Source organism: Aotus nancymaae, unplaced genomic scaffold (genome assembly GCF_030222135.1).
Source record: "Aotus nancymaae isolate 86718 unplaced genomic scaffold, 86718_ANA_hifiasm-v0.15.2.pri h1tg000083l, whole genome shotgun sequence".
Classification (NCBI taxonomy): Eukaryota; Metazoa; Chordata; class Mammalia; order Primates; family Aotidae; genus Aotus; species Aotus nancymaae.
This window is the reverse complement of record NW_026988498.1, coordinates 1,699,234-1,716,218: the sequence shown is the minus strand read 5'-3', so window position 1 is coordinate 1,716,218 and position 16,985 is coordinate 1,699,234. Positions and strand designations below refer to the sequence as shown.

At 38.4% G+C, this 16,985-nt stretch overlaps 1 protein-coding gene across 1 annotated transcript; it reads right to left on the bottom strand.

Moving 5' to 3' along the window:
* Nucleotides 1-2,133: 2,133 nt before the first annotated feature.
* LOC105710887 (aldo-keto reductase family 1 member C3) lies at nucleotides 2,134-15,596 on the bottom strand. The gene is made up of 9 exons (XM_012443384.3): nucleotides 15,448-15,596; nucleotides 13,421-13,588; nucleotides 12,447-12,563; nucleotides 10,830-10,907; nucleotides 10,250-10,372; nucleotides 7,486-7,595; nucleotides 7,047-7,212; nucleotides 4,242-4,324; nucleotides 2,134-2,360 (listed from the first exon to the last, which is right to left on the bottom strand). Exons 1-9 carry the CDS (start codon nucleotides 15,529-15,531, stop codon nucleotides 2,318-2,320), a joined length of 972 nt encoding a protein of 323 aa, XP_012298807.2. The 5' UTR covers nucleotides 15,532-15,596; the 3' UTR covers nucleotides 2,134-2,317.
* Between the last annotated feature and the right edge of the window lie 1,389 nt (nucleotides 15,597-16,985).

Sequence of the window (16,985 nt, the reverse complement as noted above, 5' to 3'; positions counted from 1 at the left end):
TGCATGTGAGAAGAACATGAATTTATGGATTGGGGGCAGAATGCTATAGCTGGCATACGTGACCCTTCCAACCATATGCTGAATTCTCAATGTAGGAGGTGAGGCCTAGTGAAGTCATTATGGTTGTGGGGGCAGATTTCTCATGAATGACTTGGTGCTCTCCCTATAGTCACAAGTGAATTCTGGCTTTATTACTTTTTTGATAGCTGCTTGTTAAGAAGAGCCTAGCACCTTACTTTCCTCTCTCACTCTGTGACCTCAGCACATGCTGGCTTTCCTTTCCCTTCTGCCATGAGTGGAAGCAGCCTGAAGCCCTCACCAAAGGCCTAATAGATGCCAGTGCCATGCCTCCTGTACAGCCAGCAGACTGTGAGCCAATAAACCTCTTCTTTATAAAGACTCAGCTTCAGGTATTCCTTTATAGCAACACAAATGGACTAAGACAGTCTAATTTCTCCACACACCTAGAACCAGCATGTCCTGAGTGGGTGATCTTAATACCTGACAATCACAGACATACCATTTGTGACAAAGCTTTCCAAATTGGAGACAACCTTCAGGGTGTCAATCCCACCCCAGGTCCTGGCTTGCTTCAGGGGTCCTTAACTGGGGGTGGATATGTTTCTTCTCGTATCTCCATGAACCAGTATTTTCTATAGTTGAAGACCAGCCTGGAGCCAAATGTATAAATAGGTCTTGTTATCCGAGGGATGCTCAAGTCAGCTCCCTCATTGCTTGCTCCACAGCAAGGTAAGGAAGAGAATGCATGGAATACAGGAGCTCCATTAGGACGTCACCTAGTAGTACCATGCCCTGTGATTAAGGTCAATGGGAAACTACAACAGCCCAATCCAGGCAGGACTACAAGTGACCTGCCCTTCAAGAGTAAAGGTTTGGGTCACTCCACTAGGAAAAAAAAAAAAAGACCTGCTGAAGTGCTTGCGTATCAGGTATACAAGGATATATCTGATATGCAAGAACATAATGAATTAGAACATAATGGGTAGCAGAAGAAGGTAGTCATCAATACCAGCTATGACCGTGTGACCAGCTGCAGAAATGAGGACTGTGTCATGAGTATTTCCTCCTTCTTTTGTTGAAAACGTATTTGTGCATGTATACACTTGTACTAAGAAAATATCTGCATTTTATTTCCTTCCTCCTTTATCATGTGACATAAGATTTATTGACTTCACATCAGCATTTAAGTATTGTTAACTTTATATAACTTTATAGTATTTGGAGTGGGAATTGGTGCCTTTCCCATTGTAGGAAGGATAATTATATTATGTTAGGTGTAATTATGACCTTATTATTGTATTTATTTGAATATTATGTATGACCTCAGGAGATGTGTAGGGGTTTAAGTTGACAAAGGGTGGACTTGTGATGGTTAATTCTGAATGTCAACTTGATGGACTGAAGGATACAAAGTATTATCCTTGGCGTGTCTCTGAGGGTGTGGCGAAAATAGATTAACACTTGCGTCAGTGGCCGGGAAAGGCAGACACACCATTAGTTTGGGTGGGCGCAGTCTAACCAGCTGTCAGCATGGCTAGAGTGTAAGCAGGCAGAAAAACGTGAAAGGAGAGACTGGCCTAGCCTTGCAGTCTGCATCCTTCTCCTGTGCTGGATGCTTCCTGCCCTCGAACGTTGTACTCCAGGTTCTTCCATTTTGGAACTTGGAACTTGGACCGGGTCTCCTTGCTTCTCAGCCTGCAGAAGGCCTATTGTAGGACCTTGTGATCATGTGGATTCATGCTTAGTAAACTCATATATGTATATATATATATATATATATATATATGAGTCCATGCTATGTGTATATATATATATGAGTCCATGCTATGTGTATTTTTCCTAAAAGAGCTAGACAGGCACAACTGATCAATATCTGTCACTTGCTCCTTCTCTAGAGGCTGAAAACTCTACTGCAGTCACACTACAGTCCACTACAGTAATGTCTATAAATGGTTATTATTCCCACACTCCTACTCCAAACTTATAGGCAAAGTAGTTCTGGCCCTATTGAGCCAGAAGAAAACACACACACACACACACACACACACACACACACACACTTAGAGAACAGAGAACAGAGTAGGTAAAGAATCTTCCTTGTGAAAACATTCAATTATTTCAAAATGATGAAAGTTTATTGTCTTTCTAGCCTATGGACTTAGCTCTAGTTGACTGAAGTTGCTAAGCAGGATGGATTTAAGTGGAGGGGATGTGTCTAGTCATTGGCATAGAGACATCCTCTGCGTCAGCATCCACATGAAGGGTTTCTGGTAGACATCAGGCAAAGCTCTCCATGTTAATATTCATCAGCAAATGGATAATTAGGGTGGCTAGCAAGACTGAAAAGAGAAAGAATAACGTATAATGTGAATGCAAGGACTCCATTACTAATGGAGTAGTAAAATGATTTCTAGGAAGCTGCCATTGGTGTGAATGTTAAGAAGTTTGTTTTCTGATTGATATAGAATCTGACTTCCTCACCATTATGAACACGGCTTTATGTTTTTTCAAAATAATAAATTATTCAAACATATTCCCTTATCTGGAAGTTAACACATGAAACACGATAAGTCAAATATTGAAACGTATTCCTGTACATCTGCCAGCAGAGCAAAGTGATATTCTGACCTTTTCTGTTTTGAATCATCTTCTGCCTTACTCTGAAGAGGAGTAAGCAAGGTGTGTGCTCATCACTAATAAACGATTTTGAGTGTAAATCAATTTTATTAGTGATTATAATTTATTGTGTTACTTTACTTATTTCCTACTGCTGCCTACTGTATGCAATACATTTTGTAAGATTCAGAAATATAAATTGTAATTGATATAGGATCTAATAGCCAATGAGCTACAATGCATTAAAATATTCTTATGTAGAAATAACATGAAATATAAAGGGACAGGTAAATGCTGGCTTACTATTACATTTTTATTTTTATTTTTTTTTGAGACAGAGTCTCGCTCTGTCATGCAGGCTGCAGTGCAGTGGCACAGTCTTGGCTCACTGCAATCTCTGCCTCCCGGGTTCAAGTGATTCTTCTGCTTCAACCTCCTGAGTAGCTGAGACTATAGGCGCATGCCACCACACCCATCTAATTTTTGTATTTTTAGTAGAGGTGGGGTTTCACCATATTGGCCAGGCTAGTCTTGAACTCCTGACCTCGTGACCCATTCGCCTCAGCCTCCCAAAGTGCTGGGATTACAGGCTTGAGACATTGCGCCTGGCCGACATTTTTAAATGATGATAAGAATTACTGATGCTTGCTATTCTTCCTTTCTTTTTTATGGTTTCCATGTTTTATTCTTTATTTTCCTCTAACTTAGTTAACAGTGATATCCGCTAATTTTTAAGCACTTATGAAGGGCCGCCGTGCGTACGCTTTTTCACACACCATCTCACCCTATCACTTGTAAAAATCTCCACTGCCAGCAGTTACGTAACTTTCTGCTTTTCCCTCATTGTATGAGCGACCGTTTATGACTCCTAGAACCTTAGACCATGAAGAAATAATAAAGGTATTTTATTGGCTACAAATCATATACCACAATGGGGCTTCTGCTTCCACACTCTTCCTTTCCTTTTCTTTTATTTTTTAATTCTCTGCATTGAGATCTCCATATTGCAGGAAATCAAGGACAAGTGCTTCTATTCACTGCACTAAGGCAGCCTTTCTAGAGGCAAATGCAGAGTTTGGGACATGAACAAACCTGCAAGGAGAAGGAGAAAAAGCATTTGAAATGATAAAAGATGCTGGATTGATAGGATCTAGCAAGTGGTTCCCTATGAAGGAGGTAGGAATTGGCAGCTGGACCACAGAGTCGATGGAAATGTTTTTGATTTGATAAGGAGCTGAGCAGGTCTGAACGAGATACAAGCACAGATTTGGAAACATCTGGTGAGGCCACATGGGGAGTATCTGCAGCGTGTCCAGTGCTAGAGATGCCAGGCCTACATGGAAGGGGCAGACATGGCAGGGATGTTGGCTGCTCTGAAAAGTTCCATGGAGTCAGGAGAGCAGAGGCACAGCTGACCCTGGCCCACTCATCCTGCCAGAGAACATAGCTCTGGAGTGAATCCAGCAGAGAGTTCCAGAAAGCTCCTGTCTCCCCTCTGACTCACACTGGCCTCTGTCCCCCTGGTATGGCGGTCACTCTCAACACCCATTCTACATTCCTTCTCTGAAAATAAATTATGTCACCCATTTACAAAGAAAACTTACCCAGCACTGTTAAAATATCGGAGATTTCTGTCTAGGCCATCTATGGCTTTCATGTCCTCTGGAGTCAACTGGAATTCAAAAACCTATCACAGAAATAAAAAAACTTTCATTATTTTCAGATTGCATAATTGCCAATTGTGAATCCCCAAGTATAAGCAGAGACAAGACTTAAAATAGTAATAAGTTTTCAACAGTTCTAGAAGTCATCTCTAAACACTCAGGCGGTCAATGATTATCACATGAAAAATAAGCAAAAATCCATGCCTAAGTATTACTTACTGAAACTGCACAACACTGCAGACAAAGTGAAAATCTCAACAGAAAAGTGAAGAAGAAAAAGAGCTGACACTGTGCACACATGGTAGGATCATATACTTAGAAGAGCCACAAGAATCTAGATGCAAATTTTAAAATAATATAAAATCATATAGTAAGTTTGATAGATATTGTTGAATTTCTGTATCTATTTAATAAATAGGTATAATGCAAATAACATTTGTTTTCAACATAATTCATGATGGGAATTGTCTTAATACTAATGTTTCATGTTTAAAGGAAATAGATACAGGCTTGAAGAGTATCTCATTCTAAATTTGAGAGACTTTAAATATCAGAGATGCCACTAATTGTTAACATGTTGAATTAAACAAATCTATAAATTGAATAAATCACTCTTCAATAGTGATACAGAGAATGAGAGAGAGAGGGAAAGAGAGAATAAAAAACATCAACAAGTTAACAATTAATGAATCTAGGTAAAAGGTGTTCATTACATTTTTTAAACATTTCTATACATTAGAAAATCCACAAAACAAAAAAGGTTATCAAGAGATTCTAAGAATTTTCAGTATTCTATGGATAAATATTTAAAAATACATATGGTTTAAAGGAGAATGTTATACAATTAATGAAATATATATTAAAAGGTCATTTAAATAGTTGGAAATTCATCATGGGTTGGAAATGTCAATATTGTCAAAAAGTCAGTTATCTTCACATTTAGCAGCAGGTTTATTACAATATCAACCAAAAACTAAAATATGTACTTTTTAATGGATGTTGATGATTCAAAATTTCATATGACAGTCAAGAATAATCAAAATATTACCAAATAAAATGAAGAGTTAGAATAATAGTTGTACAATTTTGGTAACAAGACCTTTCATTATTTAGACAGTACAGAAAAGTAAATAAGTCAATTGAAGACAGAAAAGAGGCAAGAATACAATTTGTGACTGTTTCATTTATGGTAGAGGTAAAAAATCAAGATACGTGAGCAAATGCAAACTCTTTTCAATAATTGTTGGTGGGATCCTTTGACATAAATTTAGAAATTACATATGTGTGTTTGGATTTTTATGTCAAATAGTATTGAAAAAGAAATTTATTTGAATTTACAACTAATTTATAAGTAAAGAGAATTACCAATTTTGCAAGATAACATATTAAAAGATTGTCATGTTCCCAATATAAGAAAAGACATGACACTCATCAACCACAGGAAAGAGGCATGAGTAATTTAACTATATGAAAAGTAGTTTTCATGTAGATTAATAAGAAACACTCCCTCCAACACTCACATGTCCCTGTATCCACTTGCTTGGTTATATGAAGTTCCAGCTCCTTCCAATAAGAGCTGGTGTCTATTTACCCATCCCTTGAGTCTGGCCTGTCCTGTAACTTGCATTAGTGGATAAGATTTGCCAGAAGCAATGGTGTGACAGCTCTGAGCCTAGACATGAAAATGCTTTGCTTGTGTTTACTCACTGCCTTGGGATTATGCCACGTGTTGAGGTAAAGTCTGGGCTGGATGGCTGGAGAATGAATTATATGGAGGAAAAGATGGCACCCAGAGAAATGTCCCATTGACATCTTGAAGCAGAGCTGTCTCGTTGTCCTGCAAACACGTGAGAGAGCCCAGCCAAGAACAGAACTTGACTAAGTTCAGGCTGAGGCCATGCTAATTTTCTAACTAGAGAATCCTGACTAAATAAGTGGTTTTCATCTTAAACCTCTATGTTGAGGGTGATTTGTTTAACAACTCTATTTAATAGTATAATTATGGTCTCCTATATGTTAAAAAAGACATGCAACCTAACAAAAATAGTCAAAGGCTTAAACAGAACACAAACAGAAAACTCCAAGTGAATAAATATGTGACATTTTTACTGAGTGTACAAAGAAATGGAAATAAAAATCCTCAATGATTTGTAGACTAAAGAACACCTAATGCAACTCTTCATTTCAGAACATGAAGAAAAGGCCAGGAGTGGTGGCTCACCCTGAAATACCACTTTGGGAGGCCACAGCAGGTGGATCACCTGAGGTCAGGAGTTTGGAACCAGCCTGGCCAACATGGCAAAAAAACCTTTTTACTAAAAATTACAAAAATTAGCTGGGCGTGGTGGCAAGCACCTGTAATCTCAGTTACATGAGAGGCTACGGCAGGAGAATCATCCAGCCTGGGCAAGAGAGAGAGTCTCCATCTCAAACAAAACCAAAATCAAACAAACAAAAATCACAACATGAAAAAGCCATGTCCCTGGTGCAGGGATGTGGAGATTATCAACTTAATGCTGAAATTAAAAAAAAAAAAAAAAATCTCTGGTTCCATCCTAATTCTCTCCACCTGTGCTGCCTCTCCTGTAGTAGAGTAGAAGAAACCCTTATGATGCACACAAAGCGTTCATGTAAGAAATGCCAGGGAAATGGAGCTGGCCCTAGCGTATCCTGAGAGCCTTACAAGAAGCACACCTCTGAAGGACACCGTGCAGGGGCCCTGATGCCCACAACCCCGCTCCTCACCTGCACGTTTTCCCTGATCCGCTGCGCATTGTAGCTCTTGGCGAGGACCACAACCCCACGCTGCAGCTGGTAGCGCAGGGCAATCAGGGCTGGGGTTCGCTTGTGCTTCTTTGCCAAGGCACAAAGAACTGGGTCCTCCAAGAGAACCGGGGAGTTCTGATCCACCCTAGGAGGAAAGGCAGAGATGCTGAAGCCCTGAGGCTGCGGATACAGTTTGTTAGGAGCCTCCCTAAACAGATTAAGATGTTCATTCTGCACCGGAGCTTCTCAAGTGAGGTCCCCAAGCATCACCATTAGCATCATCTGAGATGTTGACAGAAACGCAATTCTCGCCTCTCCATGAGCCACTTGAGAGTTAACTGCAGGAAACTGAGCATGCTCTGACTAAAAATTTTCTGAAATTTGGAGGTTTATATAAAGGTCCCATCATTCTTATTACCATCGTTTGGGTCGTTGAGATCCCAGAGCACTATAGGCAACCAGAGCAATATCTTTTGACTTGCAGAAATCCAGCAGTTTTCTCTGGTTTAAGTAAGGATGACATTCTACCTGCAGATGACCAAAATAGAAAAGCATCAGTTTATACGAATTATGTTAATATAAAAAGATTAAAGTTAAAGAAGCTGAATAGTAATCAGTATGGCATCAAATTTGAGTTGAGGATATTATTGTCAAGTAATAATCTTTTTCATAAAAATAAATTTTATATTTCTATTTCCTAAAACTATAAATAGAAATGACATTTCTGAACAGAAGCTAGTCTATAAACCAGATCCTGGTAAACAAAGACCTTTGATAACTAGAAGGAGATGTAACAATTCCATATCTGGGATACAGTAGGATTCTTAGAGCCTTTGGCATCAAAATGTGCCAAAAAACAAGAATTGGTCAAGGACTCATGAGGGCAAATCTGAAAGACAAAAGCACTAGTTTCAAAGAAATGTCACTGATGATGTTTGGACAGATTTCAGCATCAAAAAAAAAAAAAAATCTATCCATAGGGTAGGAATGAGCACTAACAAAAATTAATAAAATCAATTAAAAATCATAGGGAAAAGTGTCCAAGTCCGTAGTAATGAGTGAGATAATGAGAGAACAGGAAACAACAAAATAATTTGCCTTCACTGTTGGTGGTTATTACAGTAATTTCTTTCTCAGGACATTGATATTTAGAGGAAAGCACTAAACTTTTACTTTGAGGAATATTTGATCTTTATTTTAATTTGGTGAAGGATTTGTTTTTTCATAGTAAAATATCATGCAAGAATAGTTAAATAAATGTTTAAAATTGAAAATGATTATCTAAAAAGTCCAAAGAAATAACAAATCCAATAATAAATAACCATAAAATACAAAACTATTACTGATGTATACACAATCATATGTGAACATTTGTCATGGAACATGACTTCTTCCGTTGAGAATTATCACCCAGCGGATTATTAGTAATTGCTGAATGGAAAACATACGATTACAAAGAACAGATTAGCTCACAACTAGTTTAACCAAGTGATCAAAGCTAACATCACAAATGGGGGGCAATCTGTCATTTTATGCTGTCTAGTGTAGTGCAATTTGAGAGACACAGCATGCTAAGGATGTATTTTCTTGCCCGAAAGGTTTAACTTGATGTATCAAAACACTTAGGTCTAACTTTTCATTTACAGAAACTTTTCAACAACTTGAAAAACAAGTTAACTGATATCAACATACAACAATCTGAAACCAAAATTTCATTCTGTTTTAAAAGGAAGTGCTATAAGAGACATTTCCATTAAACAATGGGAAATTCAAATATAGGCTAGATGTTAAATGACATAGGGCATTAGTTTTCTTAGATACAATAATTTTACTGTAACTGGAAGAATATCTTTATTTCTGTGACATACTTTAATTAGTTCTGTAGAGGTGAGGTGAATCGTCATCTTTCCAATTTATTTTGAAGAGGTTTTGAAAATACTATACGTATTTATGCAGATTTACCCATATATATATATATGGGTAATATATGTACATATATTTAGGGGTATGTGTGTGTGTGTGTGTATACACACACTTGAGAGTTAACTGTATATATATATACACACACACACCCCCCTAAATATTTGGCAGTGTGGCAAAGTGTTAACAATTTTGAGTATAAATGGTAATGTTGAAGTTGTGTAGTATTTTTATCAAATTTTCTGAAAGTTTGGAAATTGTCATAATAAAAAATTGGAGTACTAATATTAAAACTGTATTTTCGTAGTGTTTCCATTTGAATATGATGGAACTGTATCATTACGCCAAATTCACAAATTTTATACACTTCGTGTTTCAGTTGTAGACCTTTACTCATTGACTCTAAGTTGCATAAAAGTAAGATCAAAAAAGTGTAAATTAGTAAAAAGGTAGAGTGACTTCAACGTTGAATTTTGTATAACATTTGGGGGAAGTCAATTTGATCAAGGAGGCCTGGAATCATTAATAATAACTCAGGAGAAAAAAAAGGATTTATCCCTAAGCTCTGAGAAAACGATGCATAGAATAGATGTGTTAAACAACTGATTGGATGACAGACCCCAAGGAGAAGCTGCAGACTATGATATGAACAGTGACAGGTCAGGTCTATGTTCTGCTAAATGTTCCTCAGTGTTGATTTCATCCACTGTGAACAGTTATCTCCATAAACAGGTGATTTTTCTCTTTCTGACATGGATGACTCTCGTCGTCTGCAGCTAATTTTTAGTATATCTATGCTTCTAGTCAAGAATTGTTGAAATATCAAGAAGAGGCACTCAAATATCCAAATTCCATATAAACCCCTACCTCTTATCTCTTATTCTTTTTATGTACAGCTCATTCCATCGTTATAGGTTCATATCTATACACCATTCCCTCCAAATCACCTTCACTCATGCACTCTCTGATCATCTTTCATAGCTTTCACCTTTCCCTGAGTTCTAATTGATTATTTCAGGCCTCCTTCATCAAATGGACTGTGCTAAAATATTACACAATTCAACATTAAAGTCATTCCAAATTTTCCCTAATACTTTTACAGGCAGAGTACAAATAAGAAATCTCCATGCCTTTCTTGACCGAAGCTTTGCTCTCTAGAATATTCTGCTTCACAAAGATAAGTAGGATAAAACAGATATTTGGTAATAGGACAGGAAGAGGGGCATGAAGAACAGAAAGGAGAGGAGGCTGAGGGCGCTCACCTGGTTGCACACGGGCTTGTACTTGAGCCCTGGCTTGTTGAGGATCATCTCCAGCTGCCTGCGGTTGAAGTTGGACACCCCGATGGACTTGGCCAATCCTGCCTCCTTACACTTCTCCATGGCCTGGGTAGAAAGAGGTTGTGAGGAATCATTTGTGCAAATTGGCTACAAGTCAAGATAAATGCAAGACAGAATGGTGAAAGCAACAACTTTCAAAATATGACAATGAAAATAGCCAGCAGTGATTGTCAAGAAGGGGAAAAATTCAAACAGCAAGTAGGGGAAGAAGACAGTTGGCAGCAAGAGTAACAATTCCTATCTCTTCCTTAGGAAACTGGATAGATTAATGCACAGGCAAGGAAAGAGATTCCTGTCCTCCTTGCCCCCAACTCTTGTGTGCTCCACCATTCTCTAAACATTCCTCTCATGTGTTTTTCCCTTCATCTCATCAAAACTACTCTTGTAAAGTTTCTGAATTTTTAGATCTAATGGCGCATATTCCATTCTTCCCTATTTAATCTGGAGACAGATTTTCCCCTTTTTGTCATCCTTCTCTGTGTTCTTTCTGCCAAGCACTCACCTCCCAGGTGGTACAAAGATCCACTATGTCAAATATCACTTTTCCACTTTCATCTGTTTGCGAAAGTTCCTCACCTGGCTGAAATAGAAGCAGTTATTTTAATGATGTTACAAATTAATTTCTACACCCATAGTGGTGATCCCAGATACCTTTAAGGACACTAATCCTCCATGAGGCAGGTGGTGCAGTGCTTTCTAGTAATGTGTGCTAAGTGTGTTACATATGAAGGTGTAAGGAATGTATTCAGGAGACAGGCTTCCTCTAATCTCTTACAAATAGTGAATGTATGGAAAGGTACCATTTTCTAGGTCTTAATTGAGTTTCATGTGGACTTATGTTACTTTATTCTGCCCTTATAATTTCTTCTGTTGAAGTACCTCTCTTTGATTTGGAAATATCTTGATATTTAAAAATAATGGATTATACTCTTAGACCGGATGAGATTATCAGACCACCTGAGACTTGATAGTCTATGGGCAGGACCGTAAATCACACATGGTCAGTGGAAGTTGGGAGACCCAGAGGAGCTGTCTTACGGTGATGACCATGAGCCTTGAGCTGCTGCAAAGCCATCATAGCCACCAACGAAAAAGTTTGGGTCAACAATAATAAAAAAATGTGTTGGAGTTTGGAGATAAGAATAGAGAAATCATACAGTTTTGTAGACCATTTCATATCCTTACATTTGGCCATGTCTTTGACTTCCCATTTATATAACCCAGTGAACTCTTCTGCATTAACTAGCCTGAGGAGTTTTCTGTAACTTTAAATCAAATGTTATACACTATACAGTAATTCATGGCTAAATACAGCTTAAAACTCTATTGTGAAAGAAGAGGCAGCAGAATAATGAAGTTTTTCAAGTCCACATTAAAGATTTCTAGTTTAAGAACCATGTTCCCAGCACTTTAGAGGTCCCAGGCAGGCAAATCCGAGGTCAGGAGTTTGAGATCAGCCTGGCCAACATGGTGAAACCCCACCTCCACTAAAAATACAAAAAATTAGCTGGGCGTGGTGGTGGTCACCTGTAATCCCAGCTACTCAGGATGCTAAGGCAGGAGAATTGCTTGAACCTAGGAGGTGGAGACTGCAGTGAGCTGAGATCTCACCACTGCACTCCAGCCTGGTGAAAGTGTGAGACTCTGTCTCAAAAAAAAAAAAAAACAAAAAAACAAAAAAAACCATGCATAGTGGCTTCCACCAAATCTGCTTCAGCTTGAAATGGGGAGAGATGGTGGAAACTCATTGTGCACCATATGTGCAGCAGTTTTATTGGGCACCACAACTGCATGAAATTCTGTGTCTGTGAACATCCCAAGAGACCGACTCAGAAGCCACAACTAAGACAGCGCCTTGAAGGAGACTATTGCAATTTCCTCAAGTTTTTGAGGAAGAGGCTTTGAGGTTGCTGTACTCTCTTCTCCTGTAGGTGTGCAGTAGAGAAGTAGAATTTGAAATTTACTCAAAACAAAGGAAATTAGGTGTTATACTTATGGTTCTTCTTCCATTTAATAACCCCTACATCCTCCTAATAAAAAGCTCTGTTCAACCATCCATATAAACAATGTTTATAATGACAGCAGAAGTGCAATTGTTATGATCATACAAACTGCATACCTTTAGAGACACTGGGAAATGAATAAGATAGAGGTCAACATAGTCCAATTGAGCTTTATTCAGTGAGTATTCCAAGGCCGGTCGGACCAGCTCTGGGCGATGAGAAGTGGACCAAAGCTGCAGAGGTTAGAGAATGGAGCTGATTTTGAATGAACACTTGAGCCAATCTTATTAGTTTGTGCCATCTAATATTCAGACATTTTCGCACTGCTTCAAATTGTATGACTACTGACAAACATATTCGCTTCCTTCTCGTGATTCCTTTGGCTCTGACCTATCCTTATGAACTTTATTATATGTTATACACATAGTTTATACAGCTACTGAATGATAGGAAGAAACTACTTAAAAGGCAAAATTTAGAATCAAGTAATAACCATGCTCTTATCTGAATTATCTTTGGTAGAGTTTACGACTCATTTTAACAGTCTAATTCTTTTATCCATTCAACTCAATGTTTAAGAACAGCTATTTATGTTGCTAGAAACTAAAGCAACATAAAAAGGGGGTTAAAAACAAAGGTTTGAACATGCTCATTATACTGGACACAATTTAGGACAATTTAAGTATGTGTTATTTAATACACCCAGAGCGCTTTTTCATTGCTTTCTATCTCACTGATAAAGATAAAAATTGAGAGAATAATAAGAAATCTTAGAAAATCACCCAGGAGATAAGAAAAATCATAACATGATTATCATTCTCTGTGATTCTATAGCACATATCAAATCACACTGATCTGAGCTAAAGCTCAAAAAAGTAAAGGGACTTTCAGGCCATACATTTGAATGCAGGCAAAATGAAAAGTGATCATCATTCCCTGATTCTGATTTAAGTTTTAATATGTGAATATATGTGAATAAATTTGAACCCAGAAGCACAATTCACCCACAACTACTGATCCAGTCAGAATTGGCATCTCTACACAATCACATTAAATACATGTGCATACATGCTCATCATAGGCACAGTACCTTTGAAGTGTAGAATATGTCTTCTCTCTTCACACTGCCATCTGCAATCTTGCTTCGGATGGCCAGTCCAACCTGCTCCTCATTATTGTATAAGTGAGCAGAATCGATATGGCGGAACCCAGCTTCTATTGCTAATTTTGTGACCTCTGTAGCTTTACTTTTGGGAACCTGGAGAAGCAACCAAAGGTAGTATCTGGAGCTCAATGTGGCTGAGAGCTAGTTCAGGCACAAGCATTGACCTTCACAAGAATCAGCTTTGCTTCCTGTCTTGGTATATGGGGTGAAAATCCCATCTCAGTTTGCCTGGGTCTTTCCTGGTTAGCAATAAAGGTTGAGCATCCTAGAAATACCTTCAGTCCCAGGCAATCTCTGGTTGATCATTGTTACGGAGGTATCAAACAACACCCTCAGATTCAGTGATTTGTTGGTAAAGTTAACAGGACTCAAATGTCCTAATTAGTTTTAATTTAGTGATAATACACAGGGTAAAAGGCACATGGGGTATGGAAGGGAAGCAGTGCAAGCTCGTGTGAGTTATCTCCCAGTGATGTTACACGGAATACTCACTCAAACTTCCTCCCACAGCATATCTGGGAAATGCTGTCTACAAGAGATGTTCTAGGGTGACTCAGTTCTTGAGATTTTGACTGGGTGCTGGTTACATCGACCCAGCTAGGGTTCATATGGGAAATAATGCATCTGTGGATAGTAGGCTATTACGTTAAATCTTTTTGACACAGCCATTCTGGCTGCACGACAGAACTGAACACTACGAGTGCAGATGTATACTCTGAGGATATCGATTTATACATTAAAAACTCACTGAAATCTGTAAGAATTTAGTAAGGTACATTTCTGCCATAAAAATAAGGCTATCTCTTTCAGGAAAGAGAGAATTCCAGTGAAATTTGAAATTATTGACTTACTGAACAAATTTGGATAAAGATTTTAAAGATATTTTTAAATAAAAAAATATAAATAAGCTGTTTTCCATTTTTAAACATATTTAAGAAGCTTTCTTTTTTCACTAAAATTACAAGGAACTAGATACCAGGTCTCACCGCCATCTCCTGAGGCAGTCTTTAGTGTGCCAGCATGCAAACGTTTACCAAGGCCGGAGCTTCAGTGGTGCCCTCATTTTTACTTCCTGCCCATGCCAATTTATATTAAAAATTAAACCACTTTTGTCAATGGTCTAGAAAATGTATCCTTGTAGCGCATCACAACTTACAGATAAAGTGAGGCTCTAATTTTGATAATTAGTCCCTATTCACACACTTAGCGGCCTGAGGACAGTCTTGGGATAGCACTTTTTTCCCAGTGTAGTAGTTTCATCTAGAAAATGAAGTCTTCGTTTTGTTCATTTTTGTGTCAGAAGACAACCCCTACCACTTTGATACAAATACGATGCATACAAAAAAGGACTAAGAATTTAGACTTTTCTTTGTTAGGTTCTAGATTTTACTTCAAATGAGGTTACATCTTTTCTTTCAGGAAGTTTTTCTGCAGGTGAGAGTAGAGCAGTGGAAACTCTATTTAGTCCAGGTCCAGTATTACTGGGTGGTGCTCACCGCCGCCCGTCAGAACAGCAACACCCTGCCAACAGTTTTGTGCACACCATATCCAGCAATTTTTGCCATCAATATTTCTCTGGATCCTATGTTCTTGGAATAAGGAAAGATTTACTCAGTTGTAGAGAGAAACCACTCCCGTTGCAATCCATGTCCACCAGAGGGAGCTGACCGACAGTGTTCTTCAACGCTGAGTTTTACCTGTTCTGCCAAGCTGGGAACTAGACACGCACAGAAGAAAGAAACTGCACAAAATAAAAGCAGGCAGCATGTGACCTAGGGCCGGATCTCAATGCAGAACAAGGATTGACTACTTTTTCTCTTCTAGCCTGTGAAACCTAGACCAGAGAGTCACCCGGAGTAACGTAGGAACATGAACCTCACAACCCAAGATGGGTTTCACTTTCACTGGGTTTAATCCTTTGCAAGCTCAACGCTAAAGGAAATTATTCTTACCTCTGGAGGTGCGTAGGTGCCAAATCCCAATACAGGCATGAAGTGACCATCATTTAGCTTCACACACTGGTGTTTGGAATCCATTCCGCGTCACTTGTCTGACTAGCAAATATTGATTGTTTCTTCTTCCCTCAGAGATTATAAAAACAATGGGCAGGCAACGCCCCACTGCACGCGGACTGACGGTTAACCAATAGCTTGTAAGAGGAAGGACATCGCAGCCTTATATGGACTGTGGAGAAAACTGAATCCAGTTCCCTTGTTTCTTATCAAAGAGAATTCCCAAGTAAATTATTATAATATGCCATCATAATAAATTCATTAATTTATATCTGAAGAATTTTTTTTTGTATTCAGAACCTCTCTCTATATTACATAAATTATTCAAAAAGATTTGTAGAACAAATAGTGACCATATGTTAGACTATAAAACCTCCAGCTACACATACCTTTTTTTGTTTGTCATAATAATGCCCCTTCTTTATATTGCACCATTTGAAATACTTATTAACCATCTTACATCTTTCTCTCATGTACACATAATTTAAAGAAATGACTAATGAGAATTTTTAAAATAGTTGGCTCTTCATAAAAAATTAAAGTTAAAACTGTAAAAATATTTGCCTTTTTACATTTTCAATCAGAAAATTTAGATTTTTTTCTTTGCATTGTAAAAGAAATATTCATTCCTGATGAAGGTGCAGTCCTGATAAAGCTGTAATCCTAATAAGGGTGCAAATAAGAAATTCTGATGCAGGTTTTATCGGAGTGTTAATTATTAACAGTTTTTGGAGTTTGGTCTGGGGCAGGACCTCTTCACTGAGTTCAGTACAGACGCTCTGTGGCTCTCCTGTAGTGTGATGTGGTAAGGCTGCTCCTTCATGGAGACAGGAGGAGGGGCCCCAGCTTTCCACACTTGTGTGTTGGCACCAGCTAAGCTGGCGTCAGCTGACTGGGTCAACCTAGTCTCAGGGTCCCAGGGAAGTGATCACATGCCAGCATTTTTATACTGTGCTAGGCAATTTTCCAATTCTAAATTTCGCATCTCCCAGGCCTCTACATGGCGATGGAATGGCATGTATGAGGAAAGAAGGCTGACGAGTGGCCATGAAATTACAAGAGAAAGGGAGAGACTGCTCTGTCCTGGAAGCTAAATGAAGAACTTGTTTTCAGAAGGAAAGAGTCAAATGTCATTAATAGGACAAGTAAGATGGGTTTTCAACATTGACCGTTGGGATTGACTATTGACCTTAACAAAGTCAAGAATGTTTTGATAGCACGATGGGGGTGGGAGTCAGGATAGTGTGCATTCAACAAAGTGTAGGATGAGAGTCATTAGACACAAAGAGTAGAACATGTTCAAATAATCGGCTGTGAAGGGGACCAGATAATTGAGCAACCACTGAGGAAAATGCAGTAAAATGAGGATTATTTTTGTGATGACAGCAAAACAGCATGCATGTGTGTTCTTAGGAAGAACTTAGCAGAGAGAGAAAAATCAGTGATGCAGGAGAGAGAGAATGAGAATTGCTAAGATT